At 34.8% G+C, this 19,620-nt stretch overlaps 1 protein-coding gene across 1 annotated transcript in view; it reads right to left on the bottom strand.

The window, feature by feature from the left end:
• Positions 1–14,519, bottom strand: part of LOC128995212 (uncharacterized) — a 50,215-nt gene extending 35,696 nt beyond the window's left edge. Inside the window, exons 1-6 of the mRNA XM_054420152.1 lie at positions 13,561–14,519; positions 6,344–6,516; positions 5,553–5,815; positions 4,402–4,629; positions 3,640–3,852; positions 1,793–1,915 (exon numbers count right to left, since the gene is read on the bottom strand). Of these exons, the coding sequence (XP_054276127.1) occupies positions 1,793–1,915; positions 3,640–3,852; positions 4,402–4,629; positions 5,553–5,815; positions 6,344–6,516; positions 13,561–13,955 (1,395 nt within the window). The 5' untranslated portion in view covers positions 13,956–14,519. The remainder of the gene's footprint in view (positions 1–1,792; positions 1,916–3,639; positions 3,853–4,401; positions 4,630–5,552; positions 5,816–6,343; positions 6,517–13,560) is intronic.
• Positions 14,520–19,620: the final 5,101 nt, after the last annotated feature.

The following is a 19,620-nucleotide window of genomic DNA, read 5'->3' as shown; positions in this document are numbered from 1 at the left end:
CCTCCGTGATAACAATGATAAGCCTGGATAAACAAATAGTCACTAGTCAGTCTGTCCCCGACCCGCGGCGTGACCGTGTGTTTTGTTCGAGCAGGCCTGCATGTCTAAAGCTTTACGTGTTTTAAATGTATATGTTCCGTGTCGTGTCGTATTTGTGTTATGTGTTATTTAATTGAACATTGACGAAACCATATGGTGAATAAAAACTTCACTAGTACTCAGCTGAGGATGACAATGTGTCGAAACATGTACTGAAACATTAAATGAAATTCAATGAGCTATTGACGTAAGTAATCTAGTCTTACATGGTGAATAAAACGTACTGTAAATTAAATACAGTATACAATAAAGAACTGCTGTACTGTGTATAGAGTACAGCAATGAGGGGTTCGGATAAGTGGACGTTCGGATTACGGGGGTTGGATTAAAGAGGTTCTACTGTATATGAATATTTTCATTTAGTACAGTTGTGTCATTGCAAAACAAAAAGGAAGGGGAGGATGAATTAGTTTATTATAGTTGTCTTGCCATTACCTACCAACATATAAAGCTTGATTTATAAATCAACCATTTAAAAATAATGAACAAGAAACTAGAATTTTGATGAGAAGTTGAGGAAAACTGGAAAAATGCTTGGTATAAAATATAAAAGCTGCAACAAGGAACAATGAATATTCAACCATCCAATACACGCGCGGCTAATAGTCCCCAGTACACACGCTCGGACTGACAGTCCGCATCTTACTTCTGCGTGAATTTAAACTTAAAAATTAATCAGTAGTTAGGTATTGATTAACTTGAAAACACAAAAAAGTGACATAATTGGGTAGGTCTGTTCTTTTTCCTGTCACAGGTAACATCGCCCTCGTGCTTCTTCGTTGCCTGGGGCAGGTGCTGGTGCTACTCTGAGGCAACCCCTGAGTGTGAGTCCGTGCCTAACTGTACACCCTCATAGCTCAGGGCCAACTGACGGTCAAAACACCGTCAATGTTCTTGGTAAGGTAATGGGGGAAGGTAGTTGGCACGTCATATCATTTGCTCGCGGTTTCATTTATTACGGCGCGCTTTTTCAAATGTGCGGCCTCTGAGTCCACAGCGCGTGTACTGGAGGGTTGAAAATTGTTTTCACTGAAACAGTTTTTTAGTGATAGAAACATTATAGTTAATACACACTAATAGGGTGAAATAATCGGCAAAAGTTACAAGCTTAATATCGATTGATTAGGTTTTGACCTGAGTACACGGAAGGTTCAAGGTGATTGATATAATGTTGAGGGTTACAAGTTGCCCTCTGTTTGGAATTAATTGTTTTAGTTGAGGCAATAATGTTACCATTTTTTATTTACAATTTCACTGATTGTTTATGTGTTAAAATGTTTCTTGTGACAATGTATTTCATGATACTTCAAAATCTCCAGAAATTGACAAATTGAGCTATAGGCCTAACGTTCCAAAACTATTCAGAAAAGACAGTGAATTGATAAGGATAAAGAGGTATGTAACAAAAATTATAGTTATTGAATTATCAATTAGTGGCGAAGAGGACTGATTGTTCTATAATTTCACTAATAACCTTTGTCTCAGTAGACAGCAATTCATATTCTCAACAGCTTCATTACACAAATATACCAACATTAACCAGTAGGCCTCTGATTAATTCTATATTAGGACTACTATCGATTTGCATGATAATGTAAACTATAGTAACCACCTGTTTCCTAGTTTCCTAGTCTACGTAACATAATGAAAACTGTAGTTTTTTTACAACGGATACTTTTTGCACTTAACCTACCTCTGCCTCCGTAGACAGCCACTCCATGTTGCTCTGAGGTGTCTGGTTGCCGCACACGTAACACCTATAATGCTGCAGTCCGTTACTGCCGTCCACACTGGGGGGCTTGGGTGAAGGTGTGGCCTAACATTGGAAAACCATTATAAAAATACTACCATTGTTTTGTAATTCTAATTAGTAAAGTATGAGCAACAAATTGCATAAAAAAGATGTTAAGGGGTAAGAAGGTCTTATTATTTTATCGGCTTACTATTACTACCTATTCATTTTACGTTGTGGAACTTGTTAAAACACCATAAAATGTGGAAGAGGGAACGAGGAGACCTAAGATATTACTCAGGCATCTCAGAAACTCTCCTGTTTGATGTTGGAAGGAACAGAAAATGATTATCAACTAGTGATATCATCAAACAAAATGTTTTGTCGAGTTTCTTCCTTGAATAATGAATAGCATTGGCTTACTTCACAACTGTCAAACAATATAAAGTGATACTTTACATGTTTTACATTCATTTCTAAGAGGTTTTCTTTAAAACCCTAAAGGGATGTGCATAACAGCATGGTAAATGTATATTTTTTATATTGTAGGTTTCAAGTTTAATTGATTTAAAAATGTGTCTGATTCCTAGTGTTCTCTAAATATATTTCCTTAGTTAGCTACAGTTACTTTTCCCTGTATTGAAATATGTTAAAACACCATAAAATGTGGAAGAGGGAACGAGGAGACCTAGGATATTACTCAGGCCTCTCAGAAACTCTCCTATTTAATGTTGGAAGGAACAGAAAATGATTATCAACTAGTGATATCATCAAACTGGGTGTTTTTCTTCCAATTTAGTGGGTGTTTTTTTTAGTGAGTCGGTAGCGTCGCAGCGATGTCATGGGTTCGGATCCTGGTCACTGCCGATAACATTTTATCAGTACAGTTCACCTTTGTACTGTACCGGCTCACTCCTTGCTTTGCTGCAAACGATCCACGCACGGGCGCTTAGTCTATGTGGACGGACAAATGCAAGGTTAAAAAAGAGGCCGCCAACCTCTTTAAAAAAAAAAATTGGTGATTTTTATTCGACAATGCCAAGTGTTTGTTAAATATGTGTTTGTCAAAATTTCACAAAAATTAGAAAAATGTTTAGTTAATTAACTAAAGACATGCTCAATAATACTTAGATCATTTATTTGTTTTTTGCAGAAAGTTAAAATTTAATTGACAAAAAAATTACATAAAAATGTGGAAGAGGGAACGAGGAGACATGAGATATTACTCAGGCCTCTCAGAAACTCTTCTGTATAATGTTAGAAGAAACAAAAATGATTATCAACTAATGATATCATCGAACTAAGTATTTTATTGTTTCTTCCTTAAATAACTATTATAAATAGGTGAACTTCATTGAATGTCTGGCAAGGAAAACTTCATACAAAGAGTTTGGTTTAATAAGATAAAAAAATGAACGTTTACAAAAATAAGCCGCCTATCATCATTAATTTAAGTATTGAGTTCCACTATTTAACAGTTATCTGGGGTAATAAAAGAAATCGCCCCACTAAGAAGTCAGCCAATATTTATTTTTACATAGGCCTACTGTATTTAACATATTCAACTATTCCAGACCAACATGTAACTTCTGTCAATTTAATTTTGTTGGGCAACTAAGTGGTTATAGTGCTCACTTAAAAATTTAACGATTGCTTGTAAATTCTGGAAGTTAAATCAACTACGATACTATCTAACAAAAGATCCATATTAAAAGAAAACAATGCCAAGGTTTTGACTATTCCCTTTGGTAAATGATTTTCAATTACATTTAAACACAAATAAAAATAAATAAACTGTTATAGCCTACCTTTGGTGACGGGGAAGGCCTGGACAGTTCGTAGGGACGAAAGCGTATATCTGGACTCTTGGCAGCTGGCAGAGTGGGTGTAGTGGCTACACTGGGGTAGGTCAGTGGCAATGTGGACTGTGTGGTGACAGGCATGGGCTCTAACTCACTCTTCACCCCAGATCCGAACAAACTCTGTTTCTGAGGGATGGATTTGTAGCAAATCGAACAAACCTGCGACAACAAAAGTGTATAAAAATGTAAATTTTAATAACTCTAAGTAGTTACAGAAGTTCTTTTGGATATAAGGTTGATTTAAGTTCTCATTCTGCTCCTAATACACATATATTCTACACTCTGTTGCTCATATTAAGTTTTAAATCATGCAAAGTACCGTCTTGCCATCTCAAAGAAATCATTGAATGAGTGAAAGGGGATTCAGTTCATAGTAGTCTAAAGCTTTGTCAACACAATTTGTGTAACCAAACCACGGAATAATGCAGACCAGTGGCAATATTGACACAGCCTAGGCCTATTTGCCTGATTAGTAGAGGGTATCACAAAATTGAACAACAATCACTTAAAATTTGCCTAAGATGTCTTCTTCAAAAGTTCAAGAGGACATTATGTCTGTTATTTACTGAACAGCTATTGTTTTTTACCAAAACTTTTTTTGGAACCAGTAGGCCTAATACATAATATTTTAATATATTTTTAATAATCTGTACTTCTTTAAGGTACTATCAACTGAAAAAAGAAAACAATAAAATACTGGTTCCTTACCTGAACCATCCCCTGAGGGGAAATAGGACTTGCTCCGGGTGGAGGTTTTAAACTGCAAATAAAGGGAAAGTAAGCTTCCTTCTCTGGGTTGGGACAACAGTACAACAGACGTATGGATGACGAGGGGTACTCCAGTGCGCAAGTGTAACAGACAAAATTGGTCGTTGCCTCTCGTTTGCGCAACTTGTAGTTACGCTCTGAATGAGCCACTCCTTGCGTTGAATAAGCCTGTGGAAAGAGAATAGAGAAAAAAATATTAACTCATCTAAAGGATACGGTAAAAAGTCTTCACTTAAATAATTTTACCATAAATAAATTACATGTTCACATTGGATTTGCATAATTGTCTTTCCAAACAATCACTAAAAAACTAAGATGAATTGTAATGTGTAAGTTGATTTAACCAGTACTAGAATATTTTCCTTATGTTTGTCAATATAATAACATGTTTTTGATGGTCAGTTTTAATTTGATTAATACTTATTAATCCTACTTTAACAGTAATTTATGTTGCAACGTAACTAAACCTAATACAAATGATCATATAACGATTGTTTAATAACCGATATGGCTATTGCAAACATACAAAGTGTGTACAAACATCCAGGAGAGATTTTACACATTAGTTCTTTGGGCCTAAACACTAAAAAAAATCATATAAACCTGGGTCTAAAATTCCTGGTTTTCTGTTTGTCTGTCTGTATGTATGTGATTCTTACAAATCCGTAACTGTTGAACCCTTCTGTCACTACTTGTGTATTAAGTTTGAAGTCAACCGCTTTAAGGTTTCGTAAGCTATCTATACAATTTATAAAAATCACATACAGACAGACAGAAAACCAGGAATTTTAGACCCGTGTTTATAAGATATTTTTATTGTTATGACCTAAGGAACAAATACCTGAAATCTTTCGAGGGAGTTTACACTCACGTTGACACTTTAATTGAAACCCACTTACTCTACTAAATATATTATAGTAGCCTATGTAGGAGAGGGAACGAGGTAACTAACAATGTCACACCAGTTACTCAGAATCTCTCCTGTTTATTGTTGGAAGAAATTAAGTTTTTGTCTGATAACCACCAAGGTAAGCAGATAAAATTACCCTTCCATTGAACCATAAACAAACCATTAAAACAAAAGAATTTACCTGCCACTGATGCAGAAGATGTGTGAAACACAGCGTACAAGCCTGTACTTTCCCTCCACTGTCCATGGGTCTGCTGCGAGCGGGTCGCGGGTGAAGGATCAGGCTTGGGAAAAACGGTGTTGGGCTATTGGCTGCACTGGGCTTGGACGAGATCTGTGTTAGCGACCCTCTAGCAAACTCCTCTCCACACACATAGCACACTTCTGTCACAGCGTTCTTGTCTGGCATGGACAAGTCCAGTATGTCTGTTCCTGTACTGCTGCCTAGAAGAAGAAAACAACACAAATGTATCACAGTCTTGCCGTCTTGGTATATTGAAGAAGTGAACAAAAACATTAGTTGATTTTAAATCAGCAAGCTATTCTTGACAAACTTCATAAGTACCATGAACAGAAGCGTGAAGACTATTTAATTTATTTTGTAGTTATATAAATATTGATCAAGATTAAAAAAAAGTGAGTTGGCTACATTATGCAAATGTATAATAGATATGCAATTTAAATCTAGTCGATTTTTCACTATACAAATTCTTTTCATGATAATGATGATACTATATTATATTTCTTAGTCTTCATTTACTGTTACCGAGTAGATTGATTTAAGTAATAAATACCCCCGCCACAGCAAACCTGCAGACTAAATACTTATTGAGCAGAATGTTATATTTAGATGCAAGCCTTAGTATAAATCTGTTTCTGTTATAGATCTGTTTACAACAAAATTCAGTGAAACAACTGTCAATTTACTTCAGTTTGTTGTAAGAGAGATATTTATATAAACGTCTGTCTCACCAGGATTGGAGTGCACCGAGTGTAGAGACACGGCAGGTGACTGGCGCAAGTCTAGCGCCGTGTGGTCTGGTGTCTCAGCAGGCGGAGGAGCCGACACCACTCTCGGTGACATTCTCTTATCCTCTGGCGGGGCACTACGCGATACCTCTGGGACTGGCGGTGCTGACGATTCTCTGAAACACCATCACAATCAGAATATTCATGGTCTGTTAACTTTTCAACAAGTCTCCTAGTAGACAACATCAGCATTTTTTTTAGTCACAGTTAAATTAGGGGCCCATAGAATCAGGCAACTTTAATACCTAGTCAAACCTTGCTTGGCTATGTGAAGGAACAAGCATTTAATGTAGGCCTATTAAGGAATTTGTTCCATTTATGTTTGTTGATTTAAGTTATAACCAATAACTTCACTACATGGCTGACTTCACCCAGGTTATCCAGCTGTGAACAAATACTGTGATATTTCAGCTGCCATCAAATTATTTTACAAAAAATTTCTAATACAATGAATAGATCAACAGTTTGATGAATGACTTAGTGCCAAAAAGTTTAAAAGGAGTGTATAATGTTTTAATAATTAAATGTAGACCCTAAAAATGTATTTTATCCTCCCTATTATATGGAATGAAAAGATGAAACAACTTTTGTTTTGTTTAATCAAGTTGGTGTTCTTGCACTTGCGTCAAATGAGCAGATGAACATCTGTGAAGCAATCAAACATGGTTCGAGTGGCATTTCAAAACATCTGTTGTCAGCAAAAGCAATATATAGGCTAGCCTAAGTCTTTGATATTTAATATTGCGCTTTAATATTGTAGGCTATAACAGTAATATTAAGAAAAAAACCTGTCATAATTATTTGTTCAAGCTAAAAACTACACTTTAAGCAAAACTCCTACTGTAAAAAGAAGCAAAATAGGTGTGTGCAATACCTTAAGACACCAAAAAGGATTAATTTTGTTATTAAGAGAAAGTCAGGAATAGGTAGTTATAACAATTCAACAAAAACAGTGTTCATAGTGGACGATAGCCATGACATCAGCCATGGGGTGGAAGAATATCTTGGACCTGACAAAGCGGTAACTGCTAAAACTGGTAAAAGTGGTAACTGCTAGTCATAGTCATTTATTCTTGAACAGGTAATTTGATACAATTATAGGCCGACACCTCAGTCGTCAAATAAAGCCTAACAACTAATCATCACATTTCATAAATAAGATACACATTAGGCCTAGGGCCTATATAAAACATGAAGATGCAATCTGAACTTTTTTGTGATAGCATTCCTTTAGGCCTACACTGGTTGGAAGGCGGTTATACATATTTATACCCGCTGTAAAAGTTTCTTTTTCAGACAGGGACTGGCGGATTTATGGAAAAAGAAGAAGATCTGAGCCATGTCTGGTCGGATACCTATATCCATCTCCAACAGCAGGAAGAGGCCCAATTCTAAGCTGGAAGAATAGGACCACTTTTAAAACATAGAGTAGAAAGTGTGAGGATATAAAGGAAAAAAAACTCCTCTACAAGAGTTCAAAGGTGGGGGGACCAGATAAAATACAAACAGCTAGTTTCTGTTCCATAAATACTTTGTTTGCATGTATGGGTGTCAATGGGTTTTTTATGAATCCTGAAAAGACTCAAACTATTGTTTTTAGGTTAGGTCGCACACCTGAGGAAGAAAAGAATTTTTCGTCAAGTGTAAATTTATTAGGCATAGATTTGGATAGTGATTTAAGCTGGTCAACCCATTTATATAACTTAAGTAAGAAATTGTCAAGAGTTTTATTTTTAATTAGACGTCTAAGAGATTTTGTTCCTCCTTTGTATGTTAGATCTGCGTATTTTGCTTTTTTTCAAAGTCTGTTAAAGTATGGTCTGTTACTGTGGGGTAACTCCACCCACATTCTAATAATTTTAAAGCTTCAAAAAAAGGCTGTAAGACTGTTGACCAATTCAGGGTTGAGGGACCATTGTAAACCTCTTTTTAAAGCAACAGGTATCCTGACAACTGTAAATTTGTATATATTAGAGTGTGTTATTTTTGTAAAACAAAATTCACATTTCTTTAGCTCAAGAAATAATTTTCACTCATATTACACAAGGGGAAGATCTGCTTTGGATAGGCCCTACACCAGACTAACAACAGTACAGCAAAGTTTTGCTAGTATATCAGTAAAAATAGTAAATTGTTTTGCAAGTGAAATACTTGACATTCATTGTACTCGGCTAAAACAAAAGTTGATGGTTTGGCTTGCTGACCACCCTTTTTACAGTTTAGATGAATTTTTTGCAGAATACAATTGTAATGGTAAAATTGTTATCTAGTTCTTACTTAGTCCCTAGTCAATTGTTACCTAGTCTTTCAAACACTTGTTTAAGTAGGTACCTCACTTTTGTTTCATATATATAGTTCTGTGTTTTTCAAATGATTTTAGCTTTATTTTCTTGTTGTCTTTGTTATATTTAAGTTTAATGAAGATTCCATGTTATAGGTCTATTGTAACATATGTTATTTAATGACCAATAAAGATTTATGATTTATGATTTATGGAACCTCCCCAAACCACTATAACTAACCTAAACATGTTGTTGAGGACCTAGTTGAGCTAACAATCTAGTACCAAAACCTTTGAAGACGATACAGTATACAGTAATTGTTGCTAGAACTAATGATATTCTTACTGATGGAAGAAGGCAACAAGATTCTACAGCAAGTTGCAACCTAACAAGTTCATAGTTACCCCCCCCCCCCCCCCTCTATATGACTCAAAGCACTTCAAAGAAACTCATATCTATCCTTTTCCAACAACACACTAGATAAAAAATAAACACTCTATAGAAATAACAGTGTGGCATTGAAATTAAATAAAATAAGCTTTTGCAAGAGAAAAATCTCCAAGGTGAGAGCAGGCTGTTTAATAACACAAGGGATGTCAGAAACAATAGGCCTAAGTGATAGGCTAGACAGCAGCATGAAGATTATAATCCTTTCATCTATGGAAACGTATCCCCCACTTCTGCCAGTAAAACCCCAAAAAAAAAATAGAAGACCTTCAGGTCATGGCCAGTGTTTCCATACTTACGGGATTATTATTCCGCAAACAGACTTTTAGGCCAAAACCTAAGCGAGATTGAAACGGGATGCTGGATGAAACGTTCGGGATTTTCAGCTCTGAGGTCTGTTTTTTTTTATTGTTTGTAGGTACTTAATCTTAGAGAAAAACTAACTTCAATTGATTAATGGGCCTAATTACTGTTGCAAAGCAATGTTTAAACAAAATTACGGAAAGTAGATAAAAGAAACGTCTTATAACACTTAAAACATATATTTACGCTTATAGTTACTCACAAGACGGTTAATATAGGTTGTAAGTGGTGATCGATTTCGATAGGACTCTCCAATCATCATCAGACCCAATAGGCAAATGACCTAGGCTATGTATATTTACTGTCTTGTGAGTAACAGCTAACTAACAGTAACTACATATACGTTTTAAGTGTTAAAAGACGTTTCTTTTATTTATTTACTTTCCGTAAATTAAATTACATGTACAATGTTAATCAAGAAGTTATTTACAACAATTTGAACGGTATGTCAAAATAAAACGGTATTTTTCATGATTCAAAAGCGGGATGATACAGGATTTCTTAAAACCGGTTAGCAGGATTATTGTTTTGGTCATTTGAAAACACTGGTCATGGCCTCTCCTCAGAAGATGACAACAGCGAACAAGAGATACAGAAGCCAAAATAACATCATATTGTCATAGGCGAAAATATTTCCAGTATTTTTAGACCAAAAGGTATCGAAACTATTAGTAAGTTAACAAGTTACCACTGTATATTCGTTTGGACACCAAAAAATACAAAAAAGACAAAAAAAATACTTCATTAAATCAAAGGCAGCTACATATGGTAGAGGACAGTATGAATGACTACATATGGAACTCATTCATTGAGTACTACATGACTGGGACGGGTGGCGTCGTCCTGTAATCCAGCTACTAGGAGGTCAAGAATTGTGGATATTTATAGGCATGCACTGTTGATGCGATACTCCCTGATGTGGATAAACGTCCACTTGAGTGAGTACTACGACTATCTGCAGTACTATCCTGATAATTAGACCAATTTTAATTAGGCAAAAATGTGGTTCGGATTCCACTATAAACTGTAGGTCCCTTAGTTGCCATTAACTGTATGGGCTATTAATTAACAGTCTGTGTCTAAGGATTGTCGGCCTTAGGCGTAGTCAAGACTACAAGATCGCGCCACTCATCCTACTCTCATCTCCATTCATACTTGGCTTAAAATACCTACTTTGTATGGTCGCCATTTAATAAGAAAGTATTAAAGTATATCCTTCAAAAGCCCTGAGCAATATCCATGGAAGGGATGACTCAAGTTAAACCAAAGAAATATGTGACCAGTGAAATTAAAGTTAAAAGATTAGGCCTAAGGAAATTTATCTATTATCTGGTTTGGGTTTGGATTTGCCTTCAAAATAAGTTAACATAAGTTATGCCTAAATAGGCCTAAATAAGAAATAATAAATAAAACACAGTAGGCCTAGGTTTGTGATAAATAGGTAGCCTACCGGTAGGCCTACTTAGATATTAACTAAAAAAATAATATGTAACGTAAGTAAAAAATAACAGGTTGGTAGAATACAATTATCATACCGGTAGTGATAACTTATTAAGCTACCGGTAGGCCTACCTAATTTATCATGGATTATTAAGTTAGACTAAGTTAGTAGGCCTAGGCTATACTTTAAGCCTACAACATGACGAAGGCCTACTGTACCTTATGCAGGGGAAGTTATCAGCAGTCTTAGCCTTAATTACCTCATCCTTGACCGAGACCAGCAGAGCCGGATAGGTTGCATCAAATTTCTATTTACACTATATACATTAAACTTTCATAGATTGGAATATGAAAACTATGTTAAGTACTTTGAGGGTGGATGATTTTGCCGTATGCTTATACTTCAGTGGGCCTAAGAAGACCATTTCTGCTAAAAATATCCTTTTAAAGTACCGGTACTCTACTTTTATAAATTGTAGAAAATGTATGATTTTATTTAATGTGGATTTTATAGCGATTTAACTTACAGTTAACTTAATAACAAGTCAAAATCAGTAAATACGTATATCACGAAAAACGTAACAATCCGAGTTAGGAAGTGCCGCTGCCTAATTCCGATCATGCGTCCGGTACTTAGGCTTAGTGTACTAAGCTCCGGACGGCTTGAAAATTAATCTTATAATAGTTTCTGGGTCTTTATTATCGTTTAATACCCCCGCCGCAGCAAACCTGCAGACTAAGCGAATTTCAACTTGTCTGATTACATTTTTACTCAAATATTTCTATAAATAAGACATATTTATTTCCAATTTAAATAACATTCAAAGATTAAACAAGTGCTTAGGTTTGCTGCTACGGGGAAGGTAAAACGTGTTTTTTGACCAAAGGTCAATAGTAGGTAGTACGGGTAGGCCTATAGGATGAAATAAATAAATTTGCCAAATTTTATCAACATAGCCTATAAGTTATCCATAAACAAGAAAAATACAACAAAATTCAAATAAATAAAAGGTTAAAATACCTGCTTGTCGCCTTGTGGTCCAAGTATTGTCCTAGTGGATTATGTACATTTCGGCGCGAGCGCCATCGTCGGATCCATATAAGAACTGTTTACACTAAACTTCCCTGAAGAGGTGCGTAAGATGTCCACAACACAAAACACATATAAAAACAAAAACCGTTTTTGTTTTTATATGTGTTTTGTGTTGTGGACATCTTACGCACCTCTTCAGGGAAGTTTAGTGTAAACAGTTCTTATATGGATCCGACGATGGCGCTCGCGCCGAAATGTACATAATCCACTAGGACAATACTTGGACCACAAGGCGACAAGCAGGTATTTTAACCTTTTATTTATTTGTCAATCAATTGGTCCGGAAACACCACAACAAAATATGAAGCAACAAAATTCATTTTCTCCATAAGAATACCACAATGGGAATTTTTAATTAACTAACACTTTTTTTGAATATTTTCTGTGACCATTAGAGGTACAACAGTGCTTCAATATAGCCAACAAAATTATTTATTTTTTTTAAGCTCTACAAAATGGTTTAGAAAGAAATTGCAAAATCTTGTTTTTAGGGTAAAAAATGGGAAAACCCATTTTAACCCCATAAACCCCCCCCCCTAAACCCCTGTTCCCATGGTCTGATTATGCTGGTTTGCGAACTCGTTCGAATAAACGTAGGTTTACACGTTTGTACCAAATTTCATCAAAATCGGATCATTTTAGCTCGAGTTAGGCCTATTGCTCTAACGGACACATATATATATATATGAAATATATAAGTTATATGAATTCAAACGGATGGTGTTTTTGACCTCTGGGGACCTCGAAACGAAAAAGTAAGTTAAATCGGTCCAGAGTCTAGGTCTTACCATGAGACCTATGGTAATAGCTTAGGCCTACCTATTCCCTATATGGGAAATTCGCTGAAATTCGACTGAAAAATATTTAAATATTCATATGAACAAACTGTAACTTACTTCATCACAAATTGGCAGGTAGGCCTATACTTAGTTATTAAAGCCTAAGAAATTCAACCAGTTTCTTAAGGAAACAGACAAGAGATTTTAGAAATTTGCCAAAACTGTGTACCGGTAAGTTACAGCATGACCAATCGCGGCTCACTGGATCTAGTGGCTAATGACGATCTACAAACCCATTTGTCTGCAGACAGGTAAAAAGCCAACGAATGCATTGTTATTAAGTTGGTGTTGATCAGATGAAGCATAAGCTTATTATTTGAGACGAAACCCGGGGCGTTCGGTATTTGGTGGGTGTCCGGTACCTATTTGGTATGTTTAAGTACCTTATTAAAGCCTACATATGAAAAGAAGAGAATCTTAGGTAAATCCCGAAACTAGTTATTATACTTCAGCTAGCTTTATTTGGACATAAGTAAGGGGTAGACTTACGTATCTGATGTCAAAAACAACCGAATGAAAATATCAATCAATAGGCCTATATCAATTAAGTAGGTATTCAATAAGTATATCGATTGTAACATTCGATGTATCGTTTTTGACAACAGATAAGTTACGGAAGTCTACCCGACATAAGTTAAGCTAGGCCTAAGTTAGAATCTAAAAGTTAAAATTATTAACCTCAGTCAGCTTACTTACCGATGCATAGGTTCAACACTGAGTCCAAGAATTTGAGAAGCATATTCTCCCTGCATTCCCATTTCTGCTCCAGTGTAAGGGCCATTGTCACAACGTTTCAGCCAGTAGAGTCGTCGACTATGTGGAGTATTGTCTCTTTGATAACGTTCCCATTGTTGCATCAGCAATGAATAACAAAGGTAACAAGATTTAACTGCTTGCTCTTGTCTGTTATATCGATATCCAGCAGGAGGCTCATGAGATTCCAAAAATGGAAAATATGCTTCAGCAGGGTTAGTTGTAGGTTTGATTCGTAGCCAATATTGATCAGGGTGACCCACATTTCCACAGACAAAACAAACATTTTTAAAAGGTTCTTCCATTCCAGGCTCACGTTTTATGTACATATTTTCCATTACACCAAACTACCATAATTTTAATATTATAACATAGGCCTATGCATCGAGTTAACTTATCTAAGCCTATTCAAAATAGGCTACAATGATTATTGGTAGTCCATGAATAAAATTTCACTTTTAAATAAACTTTGCACTTCCGCTGATTAAAAATAAGATTGGTGAACAGCATCTTCTATAATTTTTAAAAGTTTTGTTAGGAAAATCCAAAACCCTATGCAGGAGTCTGGCTAGAAGAGAAGGGCAGGGCTTTGTTACCAACTGGATCAAATTTCGACTTTGAGCTTGGATTCAAAGTTTTCAGATCACATTTGAAACTCACAAATGAACCTACATATGCTTGCTTAATATGTAATACATTTCACTTTCGCGATACTAAGTAAAATCACATTTTAAAAACCATTTTATTCAACATGACTAGACCAAACCCTGTCGGCTAAAATTGTCTGATGACAAACAATTCAAAAGCTAACGGAGTTCTGTTTAACAGAAAGGTACTCGCGCTACACATGGAAATAATACCGAGACAACTAACTAGATTAAAACTGGAAATCAAGTACTGTAATATACATACTCTCGAAAAATTAATAACTTTCTTTCACTTAACTTTTAGGCTATCACGGACTACGGAAGAGCGAGACAAAAAGACGAGGAGGAGGTGAGGTGATCGAGGGAAGGGAACACACTTCCACTGCCACCACAACAAAGTAAACAGTTTACCAACTTCTAAAACCAAAACTTCTAATGCCAATGCCATCTTTAACCATTCCGAGGAAAACGAGACCAGTCTTTTAATTAACTTTACTGTACTGTATTACATGAATTCAGTATGCTTTACCATTGATTATATATCTCCCTACCATAGATAGACTAACCGACTAGGATTGTCTAATCTTGTTTTATCTATGGTTATATCTTTGATTATTGATACAACTTCATTACCCAACAGTCAATGGTTCTACCATAGACTAACAACACAAGTAAATTTTGAAGCTCGTTTTTCGTGTCTAGTTCATGTCCGGTGACACTAGTAACTAGTGTCGACGAAATTTTGTTTCTATTTTTTAGAGTTAATTTCATTATTTGTGTTTTACTGTTTGGTTATATAACTAGAGAATAAGTTATTGTTTATGATTTTATCATTTTATTTGGTTAAACAGGCGTTTAAATGGCTTAAATAACAATAAGAAACAGATTTAAAAAAAAACATGACCTCTTTAGTGCACTAGACAGAACTAACAATAAAATTGGCTTCAGCTGTTCCATAAGGATGGTAAATCCATAGATAAAACATGTAAATCTTAAGGGAGTGTGTTTTATCTATGTTTCTACTAAGAAATTAGTAGACCACCTAAGAATAAGAATGTTTATTTGAGGATACAGTCTTAATTCAAATGGGCACACTTCCATATCTGTTGGCACAAACAAATGAACAAAAATATCAAACGATATATTGATTGTTCGATATATCGTTTGGTTAGTTAGGTAAAGTTAACGTAACCTAACTAACCAAACGATATATTGAATGAAACAATTGAACAGTCAATATTACTCATTCGGTTGTTTGCGCCAACAGATGGAAGTGTACCCCTTCAAATTCCAATCATAGATAGTTCAAATGTATGCAATCCAGATTTTTAGATGCAAGAGTCATTTTTGGATACGATGGTGACTTGATTCTGAGTTCTGTGTTAGGTATGCAAGTACAGTAGGTACCAGTTATTTGATTATCATTTGTTTGTCAATTAAATTAGACTTTTTTAATTCCTTTGTTAGTCAATGTCCTAAACATTTTTAACCAATAAAAAGATGATTGGTAGTATATTTCATAACAACAATAAAATCTGATCAGGCTTTAGAAACGCCCTTCCATTCAAGAGGCCGAAAGCCAAAATCTACCTAAAAATTACCTCAGTGTTATTTTCAATTCATCCATGTGTAAAATCCATTTTATTTTAACTTGTTTATGTGTATACAATTTATGCCTTTGATTTTGAATGTGTAAGTTATAACCTTGGTTGTTATAAGCCCGCATCATAATATTGTTATACAAATTCCGAAATTGAGGCCCTATATAGATCGCTATTGCGACAAAAGCTTTGACTACTCCTACGATTACCTACATGGCGAAATTAAGAGTATCTTCCAAGACTGGGAAGACATCATCATAGTCACCAGTGATCGTGGCCATATCTCTATGCTAACCCGTAGTCTCGGAGCAATTATAATCGCCCCTTGTGATTACAACAATATCTTGAGACTCCCCAGTTGTCACTAATACATCATCGTAGTCTCTCAACATCGCGGCCAAATCTCAATCTAAATCATCAATGGCAATATAGGGTACTAACTGTAAATATGAAAAAATCACTCCTCCCCAAATACTATTGGCGCAAGTGCACCGCAATCCCCCTTCGGGGACTCAGGAGCTATTTCAGAAGGATTCAGTGTGAATGCTTCACACAATCGCACGGGTCGGCTAGTATAAATGAGCAAACTACAAACATTTACTTTATTCTCCATAAGAATAACAAGAGTTTTAAATTTTACCATTTTGAAATTTCTTTCTAACGATTCAATATACTAAATTATTTGTTTTTTAGCTCTGCAAAATGGTTCCAAAGGAAATTGCAAAGCTTTTTTGATTCGGGAGTTAATCAGAACACCTAAAAAAGAAAAACATCAAACCCCTTTTTCATAGTCCAGCTTGTTTGAATAAATAAAGGCTTACCTACACTAGATATCAAATTTCATAAAAATCGGGTTATTTTTCTAGAGTTATTGTGCTAATGGGCACATAATGTAAATAATATACATAATATAAATTAATTTGAACAGATGGTGTTTTGGCCTCTGGGGACCTCAAAACAAAAACGTAAATTGGTACCGGGGCTATAGGTAATCTTAACAGGAAGAAGACTTACGGTAATAGTTTATTCCATGGGAAATTTGCTAAATATTCCTTACATAGGAAATTTGCTAATCATGACATACGATGATTAATATCTATAAAAAAAAACCTCATTAGATATTTCTATATAAGTTTGCCCAAAGACTGTTTCATGATTAATAAAAACAATCATATGTTTTTCAATTGTTTTGTTAAAAAACAGTAAATAGTTTAGTGTGTTGTTTTGTTGAATAAAATAAAGAGGTACCTAGTTTTTGTTAAAATTGATTTTGTCATTTCTAATGTTTGATATTAATCGTCCGTGATATCAAAGGAATTGAATCACGTACAGTGACGACATAAAACATTCCCTATAAATGGGAAATTCGCTAACATTTTTATATGAAAATTAATTGTTCAAATGGTTCAGAAGTAGCAGAGATAGTAAAAAACATCATTCTCGAAGCTACATTTGAAACATTTGATCAATAACATTTTGAATCTTCATCACCAATGCTAGTTTGGGTTGGGAGTGAATGAAGATTAATTGAATGAGAATGACACCTAAATCAAATCCACTTGTAACTCTCACAAATTGCTTGTTTATGGATATATTTTAATCAAATTTGGCAATTTTGTTTATTTCATTCTAAGCTATCAAAATTTCAATAAAAACCACCTCATTAGCTTCCCTGTAGCAGCAAACAACCCAAGTACTCATTAAAATAATTAATTGTTATTTAAATAGGAAATAAAATCTGACAATTTAAAGGGAATATTTTAGTAGAAATCCAGCCCAGTAAATGGAAATTCGCGTATTTTTAGGTTTTTAGTTTGTTCAATGTATTCTGTCAATGATTTCAGTCAAAATTAAAACCCAGTATCTCATTTTTGCAAATAATGCAAAAATTTGGCCATGTCTTCATTCTGTGGGAATATAGTTCCACTATCATAAAAATATAGTATGAGAGAAAATGTCATAATAAATTAGCAGTATGATGCGTCCTACTATCTCGTTTTGGAAAAACTTCTATTCTTGAATCTACTAGTATAACAAAAATAATAGTATCAGCAAACAGACACTTATTTTCTCCCATTAACTTGGTATTAAAATAATTGAACATTCGACTACTTTAAGAGCAAAAAAATCATACTGGGTAACTGGGAGGAGGTAACAAAGGCGAATGGGTTTTTATGGTGAAAATCACATAGCAAATAGCAATAATTGATTTGAACCATTTCATACAGCCTCGGGGGTGGTACCATTTGTTCAGGGTTAAGGAGTAAAACATATATTGATTCTAAACTCAATAGTTAAATCATTAAATCAGCAATTTTGTGAATATCAGAATTTTCTAATTCTATGGATTTCCATGCGATATCAATATTTTTTGTCAAAACCAATACTTCCCCCATAAACTGTGTATAGGGGGAAGACAGTAAAAAAGAGTGAGCTGCAAACAACTCAAACTCAAGCTTTCTTCCAGGTTATGCAAAGTGAATTTCCTGGTCTGAGGCCATTATTAGCCTTCAGCAATTTGCAGACCCACTAATGACAAAACCAGTTGCTGGTGGTGCACATTAATGGCACAACACAGTGACTCAACCAGTCACCATCAGGATATGACATTTTTTCTCTGAGAAACGTAACAAATTATTATTTATCATAATTTATTAGGGGTTTATAGTTTATTTGCATGTGTAGCTTAAAAAGTCATCTTGTTGATGAACATTTAAATATTTAAAACATTAAAAACATATATTTAAAACATTTATATGATATTAATGTAAATGCAAATTTGTTAGTACTTTATTTTGTATAGTTTAGTTTTCAGTCAACCTACACAGTTATAGGGACTCGTTTTTGTACATTTTAATGTATTTGATAACATTTTGATTTATTTTGTTCTTTCCTTACTTTACTAAGTCCATAATACCCATATTTTTTGTGGATAAGTAAGAATGAAATAAATCGGGGATTATTTTGAAAATAAAAATCAATACTAGTTAAAAAAAACAATTAAAATAAAGACCAATAAAATAATTTAATAAGTTTTTATGCAGTTTGTATTGTTCACTTCACAATACAGTAATTTACCTTCAAACGATTGTTTATACATTTCTTGTAGGAATTTCAAATAGTTATTTGTGCAACTAGTGAGGAAAGTAAGCAATTGACTCACTCGAGAGAAATCCTTACTCACGAGCCGTAGGCGAGTGAGGAATGGTTTCTCGAGTGTGGCAATTGTACTTTGAACTCGAGTTGCACATTATACTTTTCCTACAGTTACCATAAAACAAATAAATTGGTGAAGAAACATAACCTATTTTTACACAGAAGTGAACTTTTAATATAACATTTAACGTGAAGGGACAAATACAACAATACAACAGCTGACCAGCTGATTTACAGTCAGTGCTGCCAACGTATTTCGCGCGCATACTGCCTGCATGTTACGCGGTCACTATTTCGTGCCTTCACGTTGCAAATCTGGAGTGAGACAAAGTAATTAGAGTGAGACAATGTTAACATTGTCTCACTGATGAGCGAATTGGCCACTTTGCTTTCTCAAATCAGTGAGAGAACATGTACATTGTTAGGTAACTGTAGGAAAAAGTAAATTATGTCAGTAAATGAATAAAGTGCTTTTGTTTGTAACCACCCTAATTTTTTTACTATTTTACTTTTGCCATGAATTGTGCTAATGCCGTGTTTAACAGCAAACATTTGCGTATAAATACATTTACAGTATTTGTTATTGGCAAATTAAGTGT

This window comes from Macrosteles quadrilineatus, unplaced genomic scaffold (genome assembly GCF_028750875.1).
Source record: "Macrosteles quadrilineatus isolate MER2022 unplaced genomic scaffold, UCM_ALF_1.0 Scaffold_5__1_contigs__length_97177068, whole genome shotgun sequence".
Classification (NCBI taxonomy): Eukaryota; Metazoa; Arthropoda; class Insecta; order Hemiptera; family Cicadellidae; genus Macrosteles; species Macrosteles quadrilineatus.
Note: the sequence above shows the minus strand (reverse complement) of the source record. Positions and strands in the feature narration are given on the sequence as shown.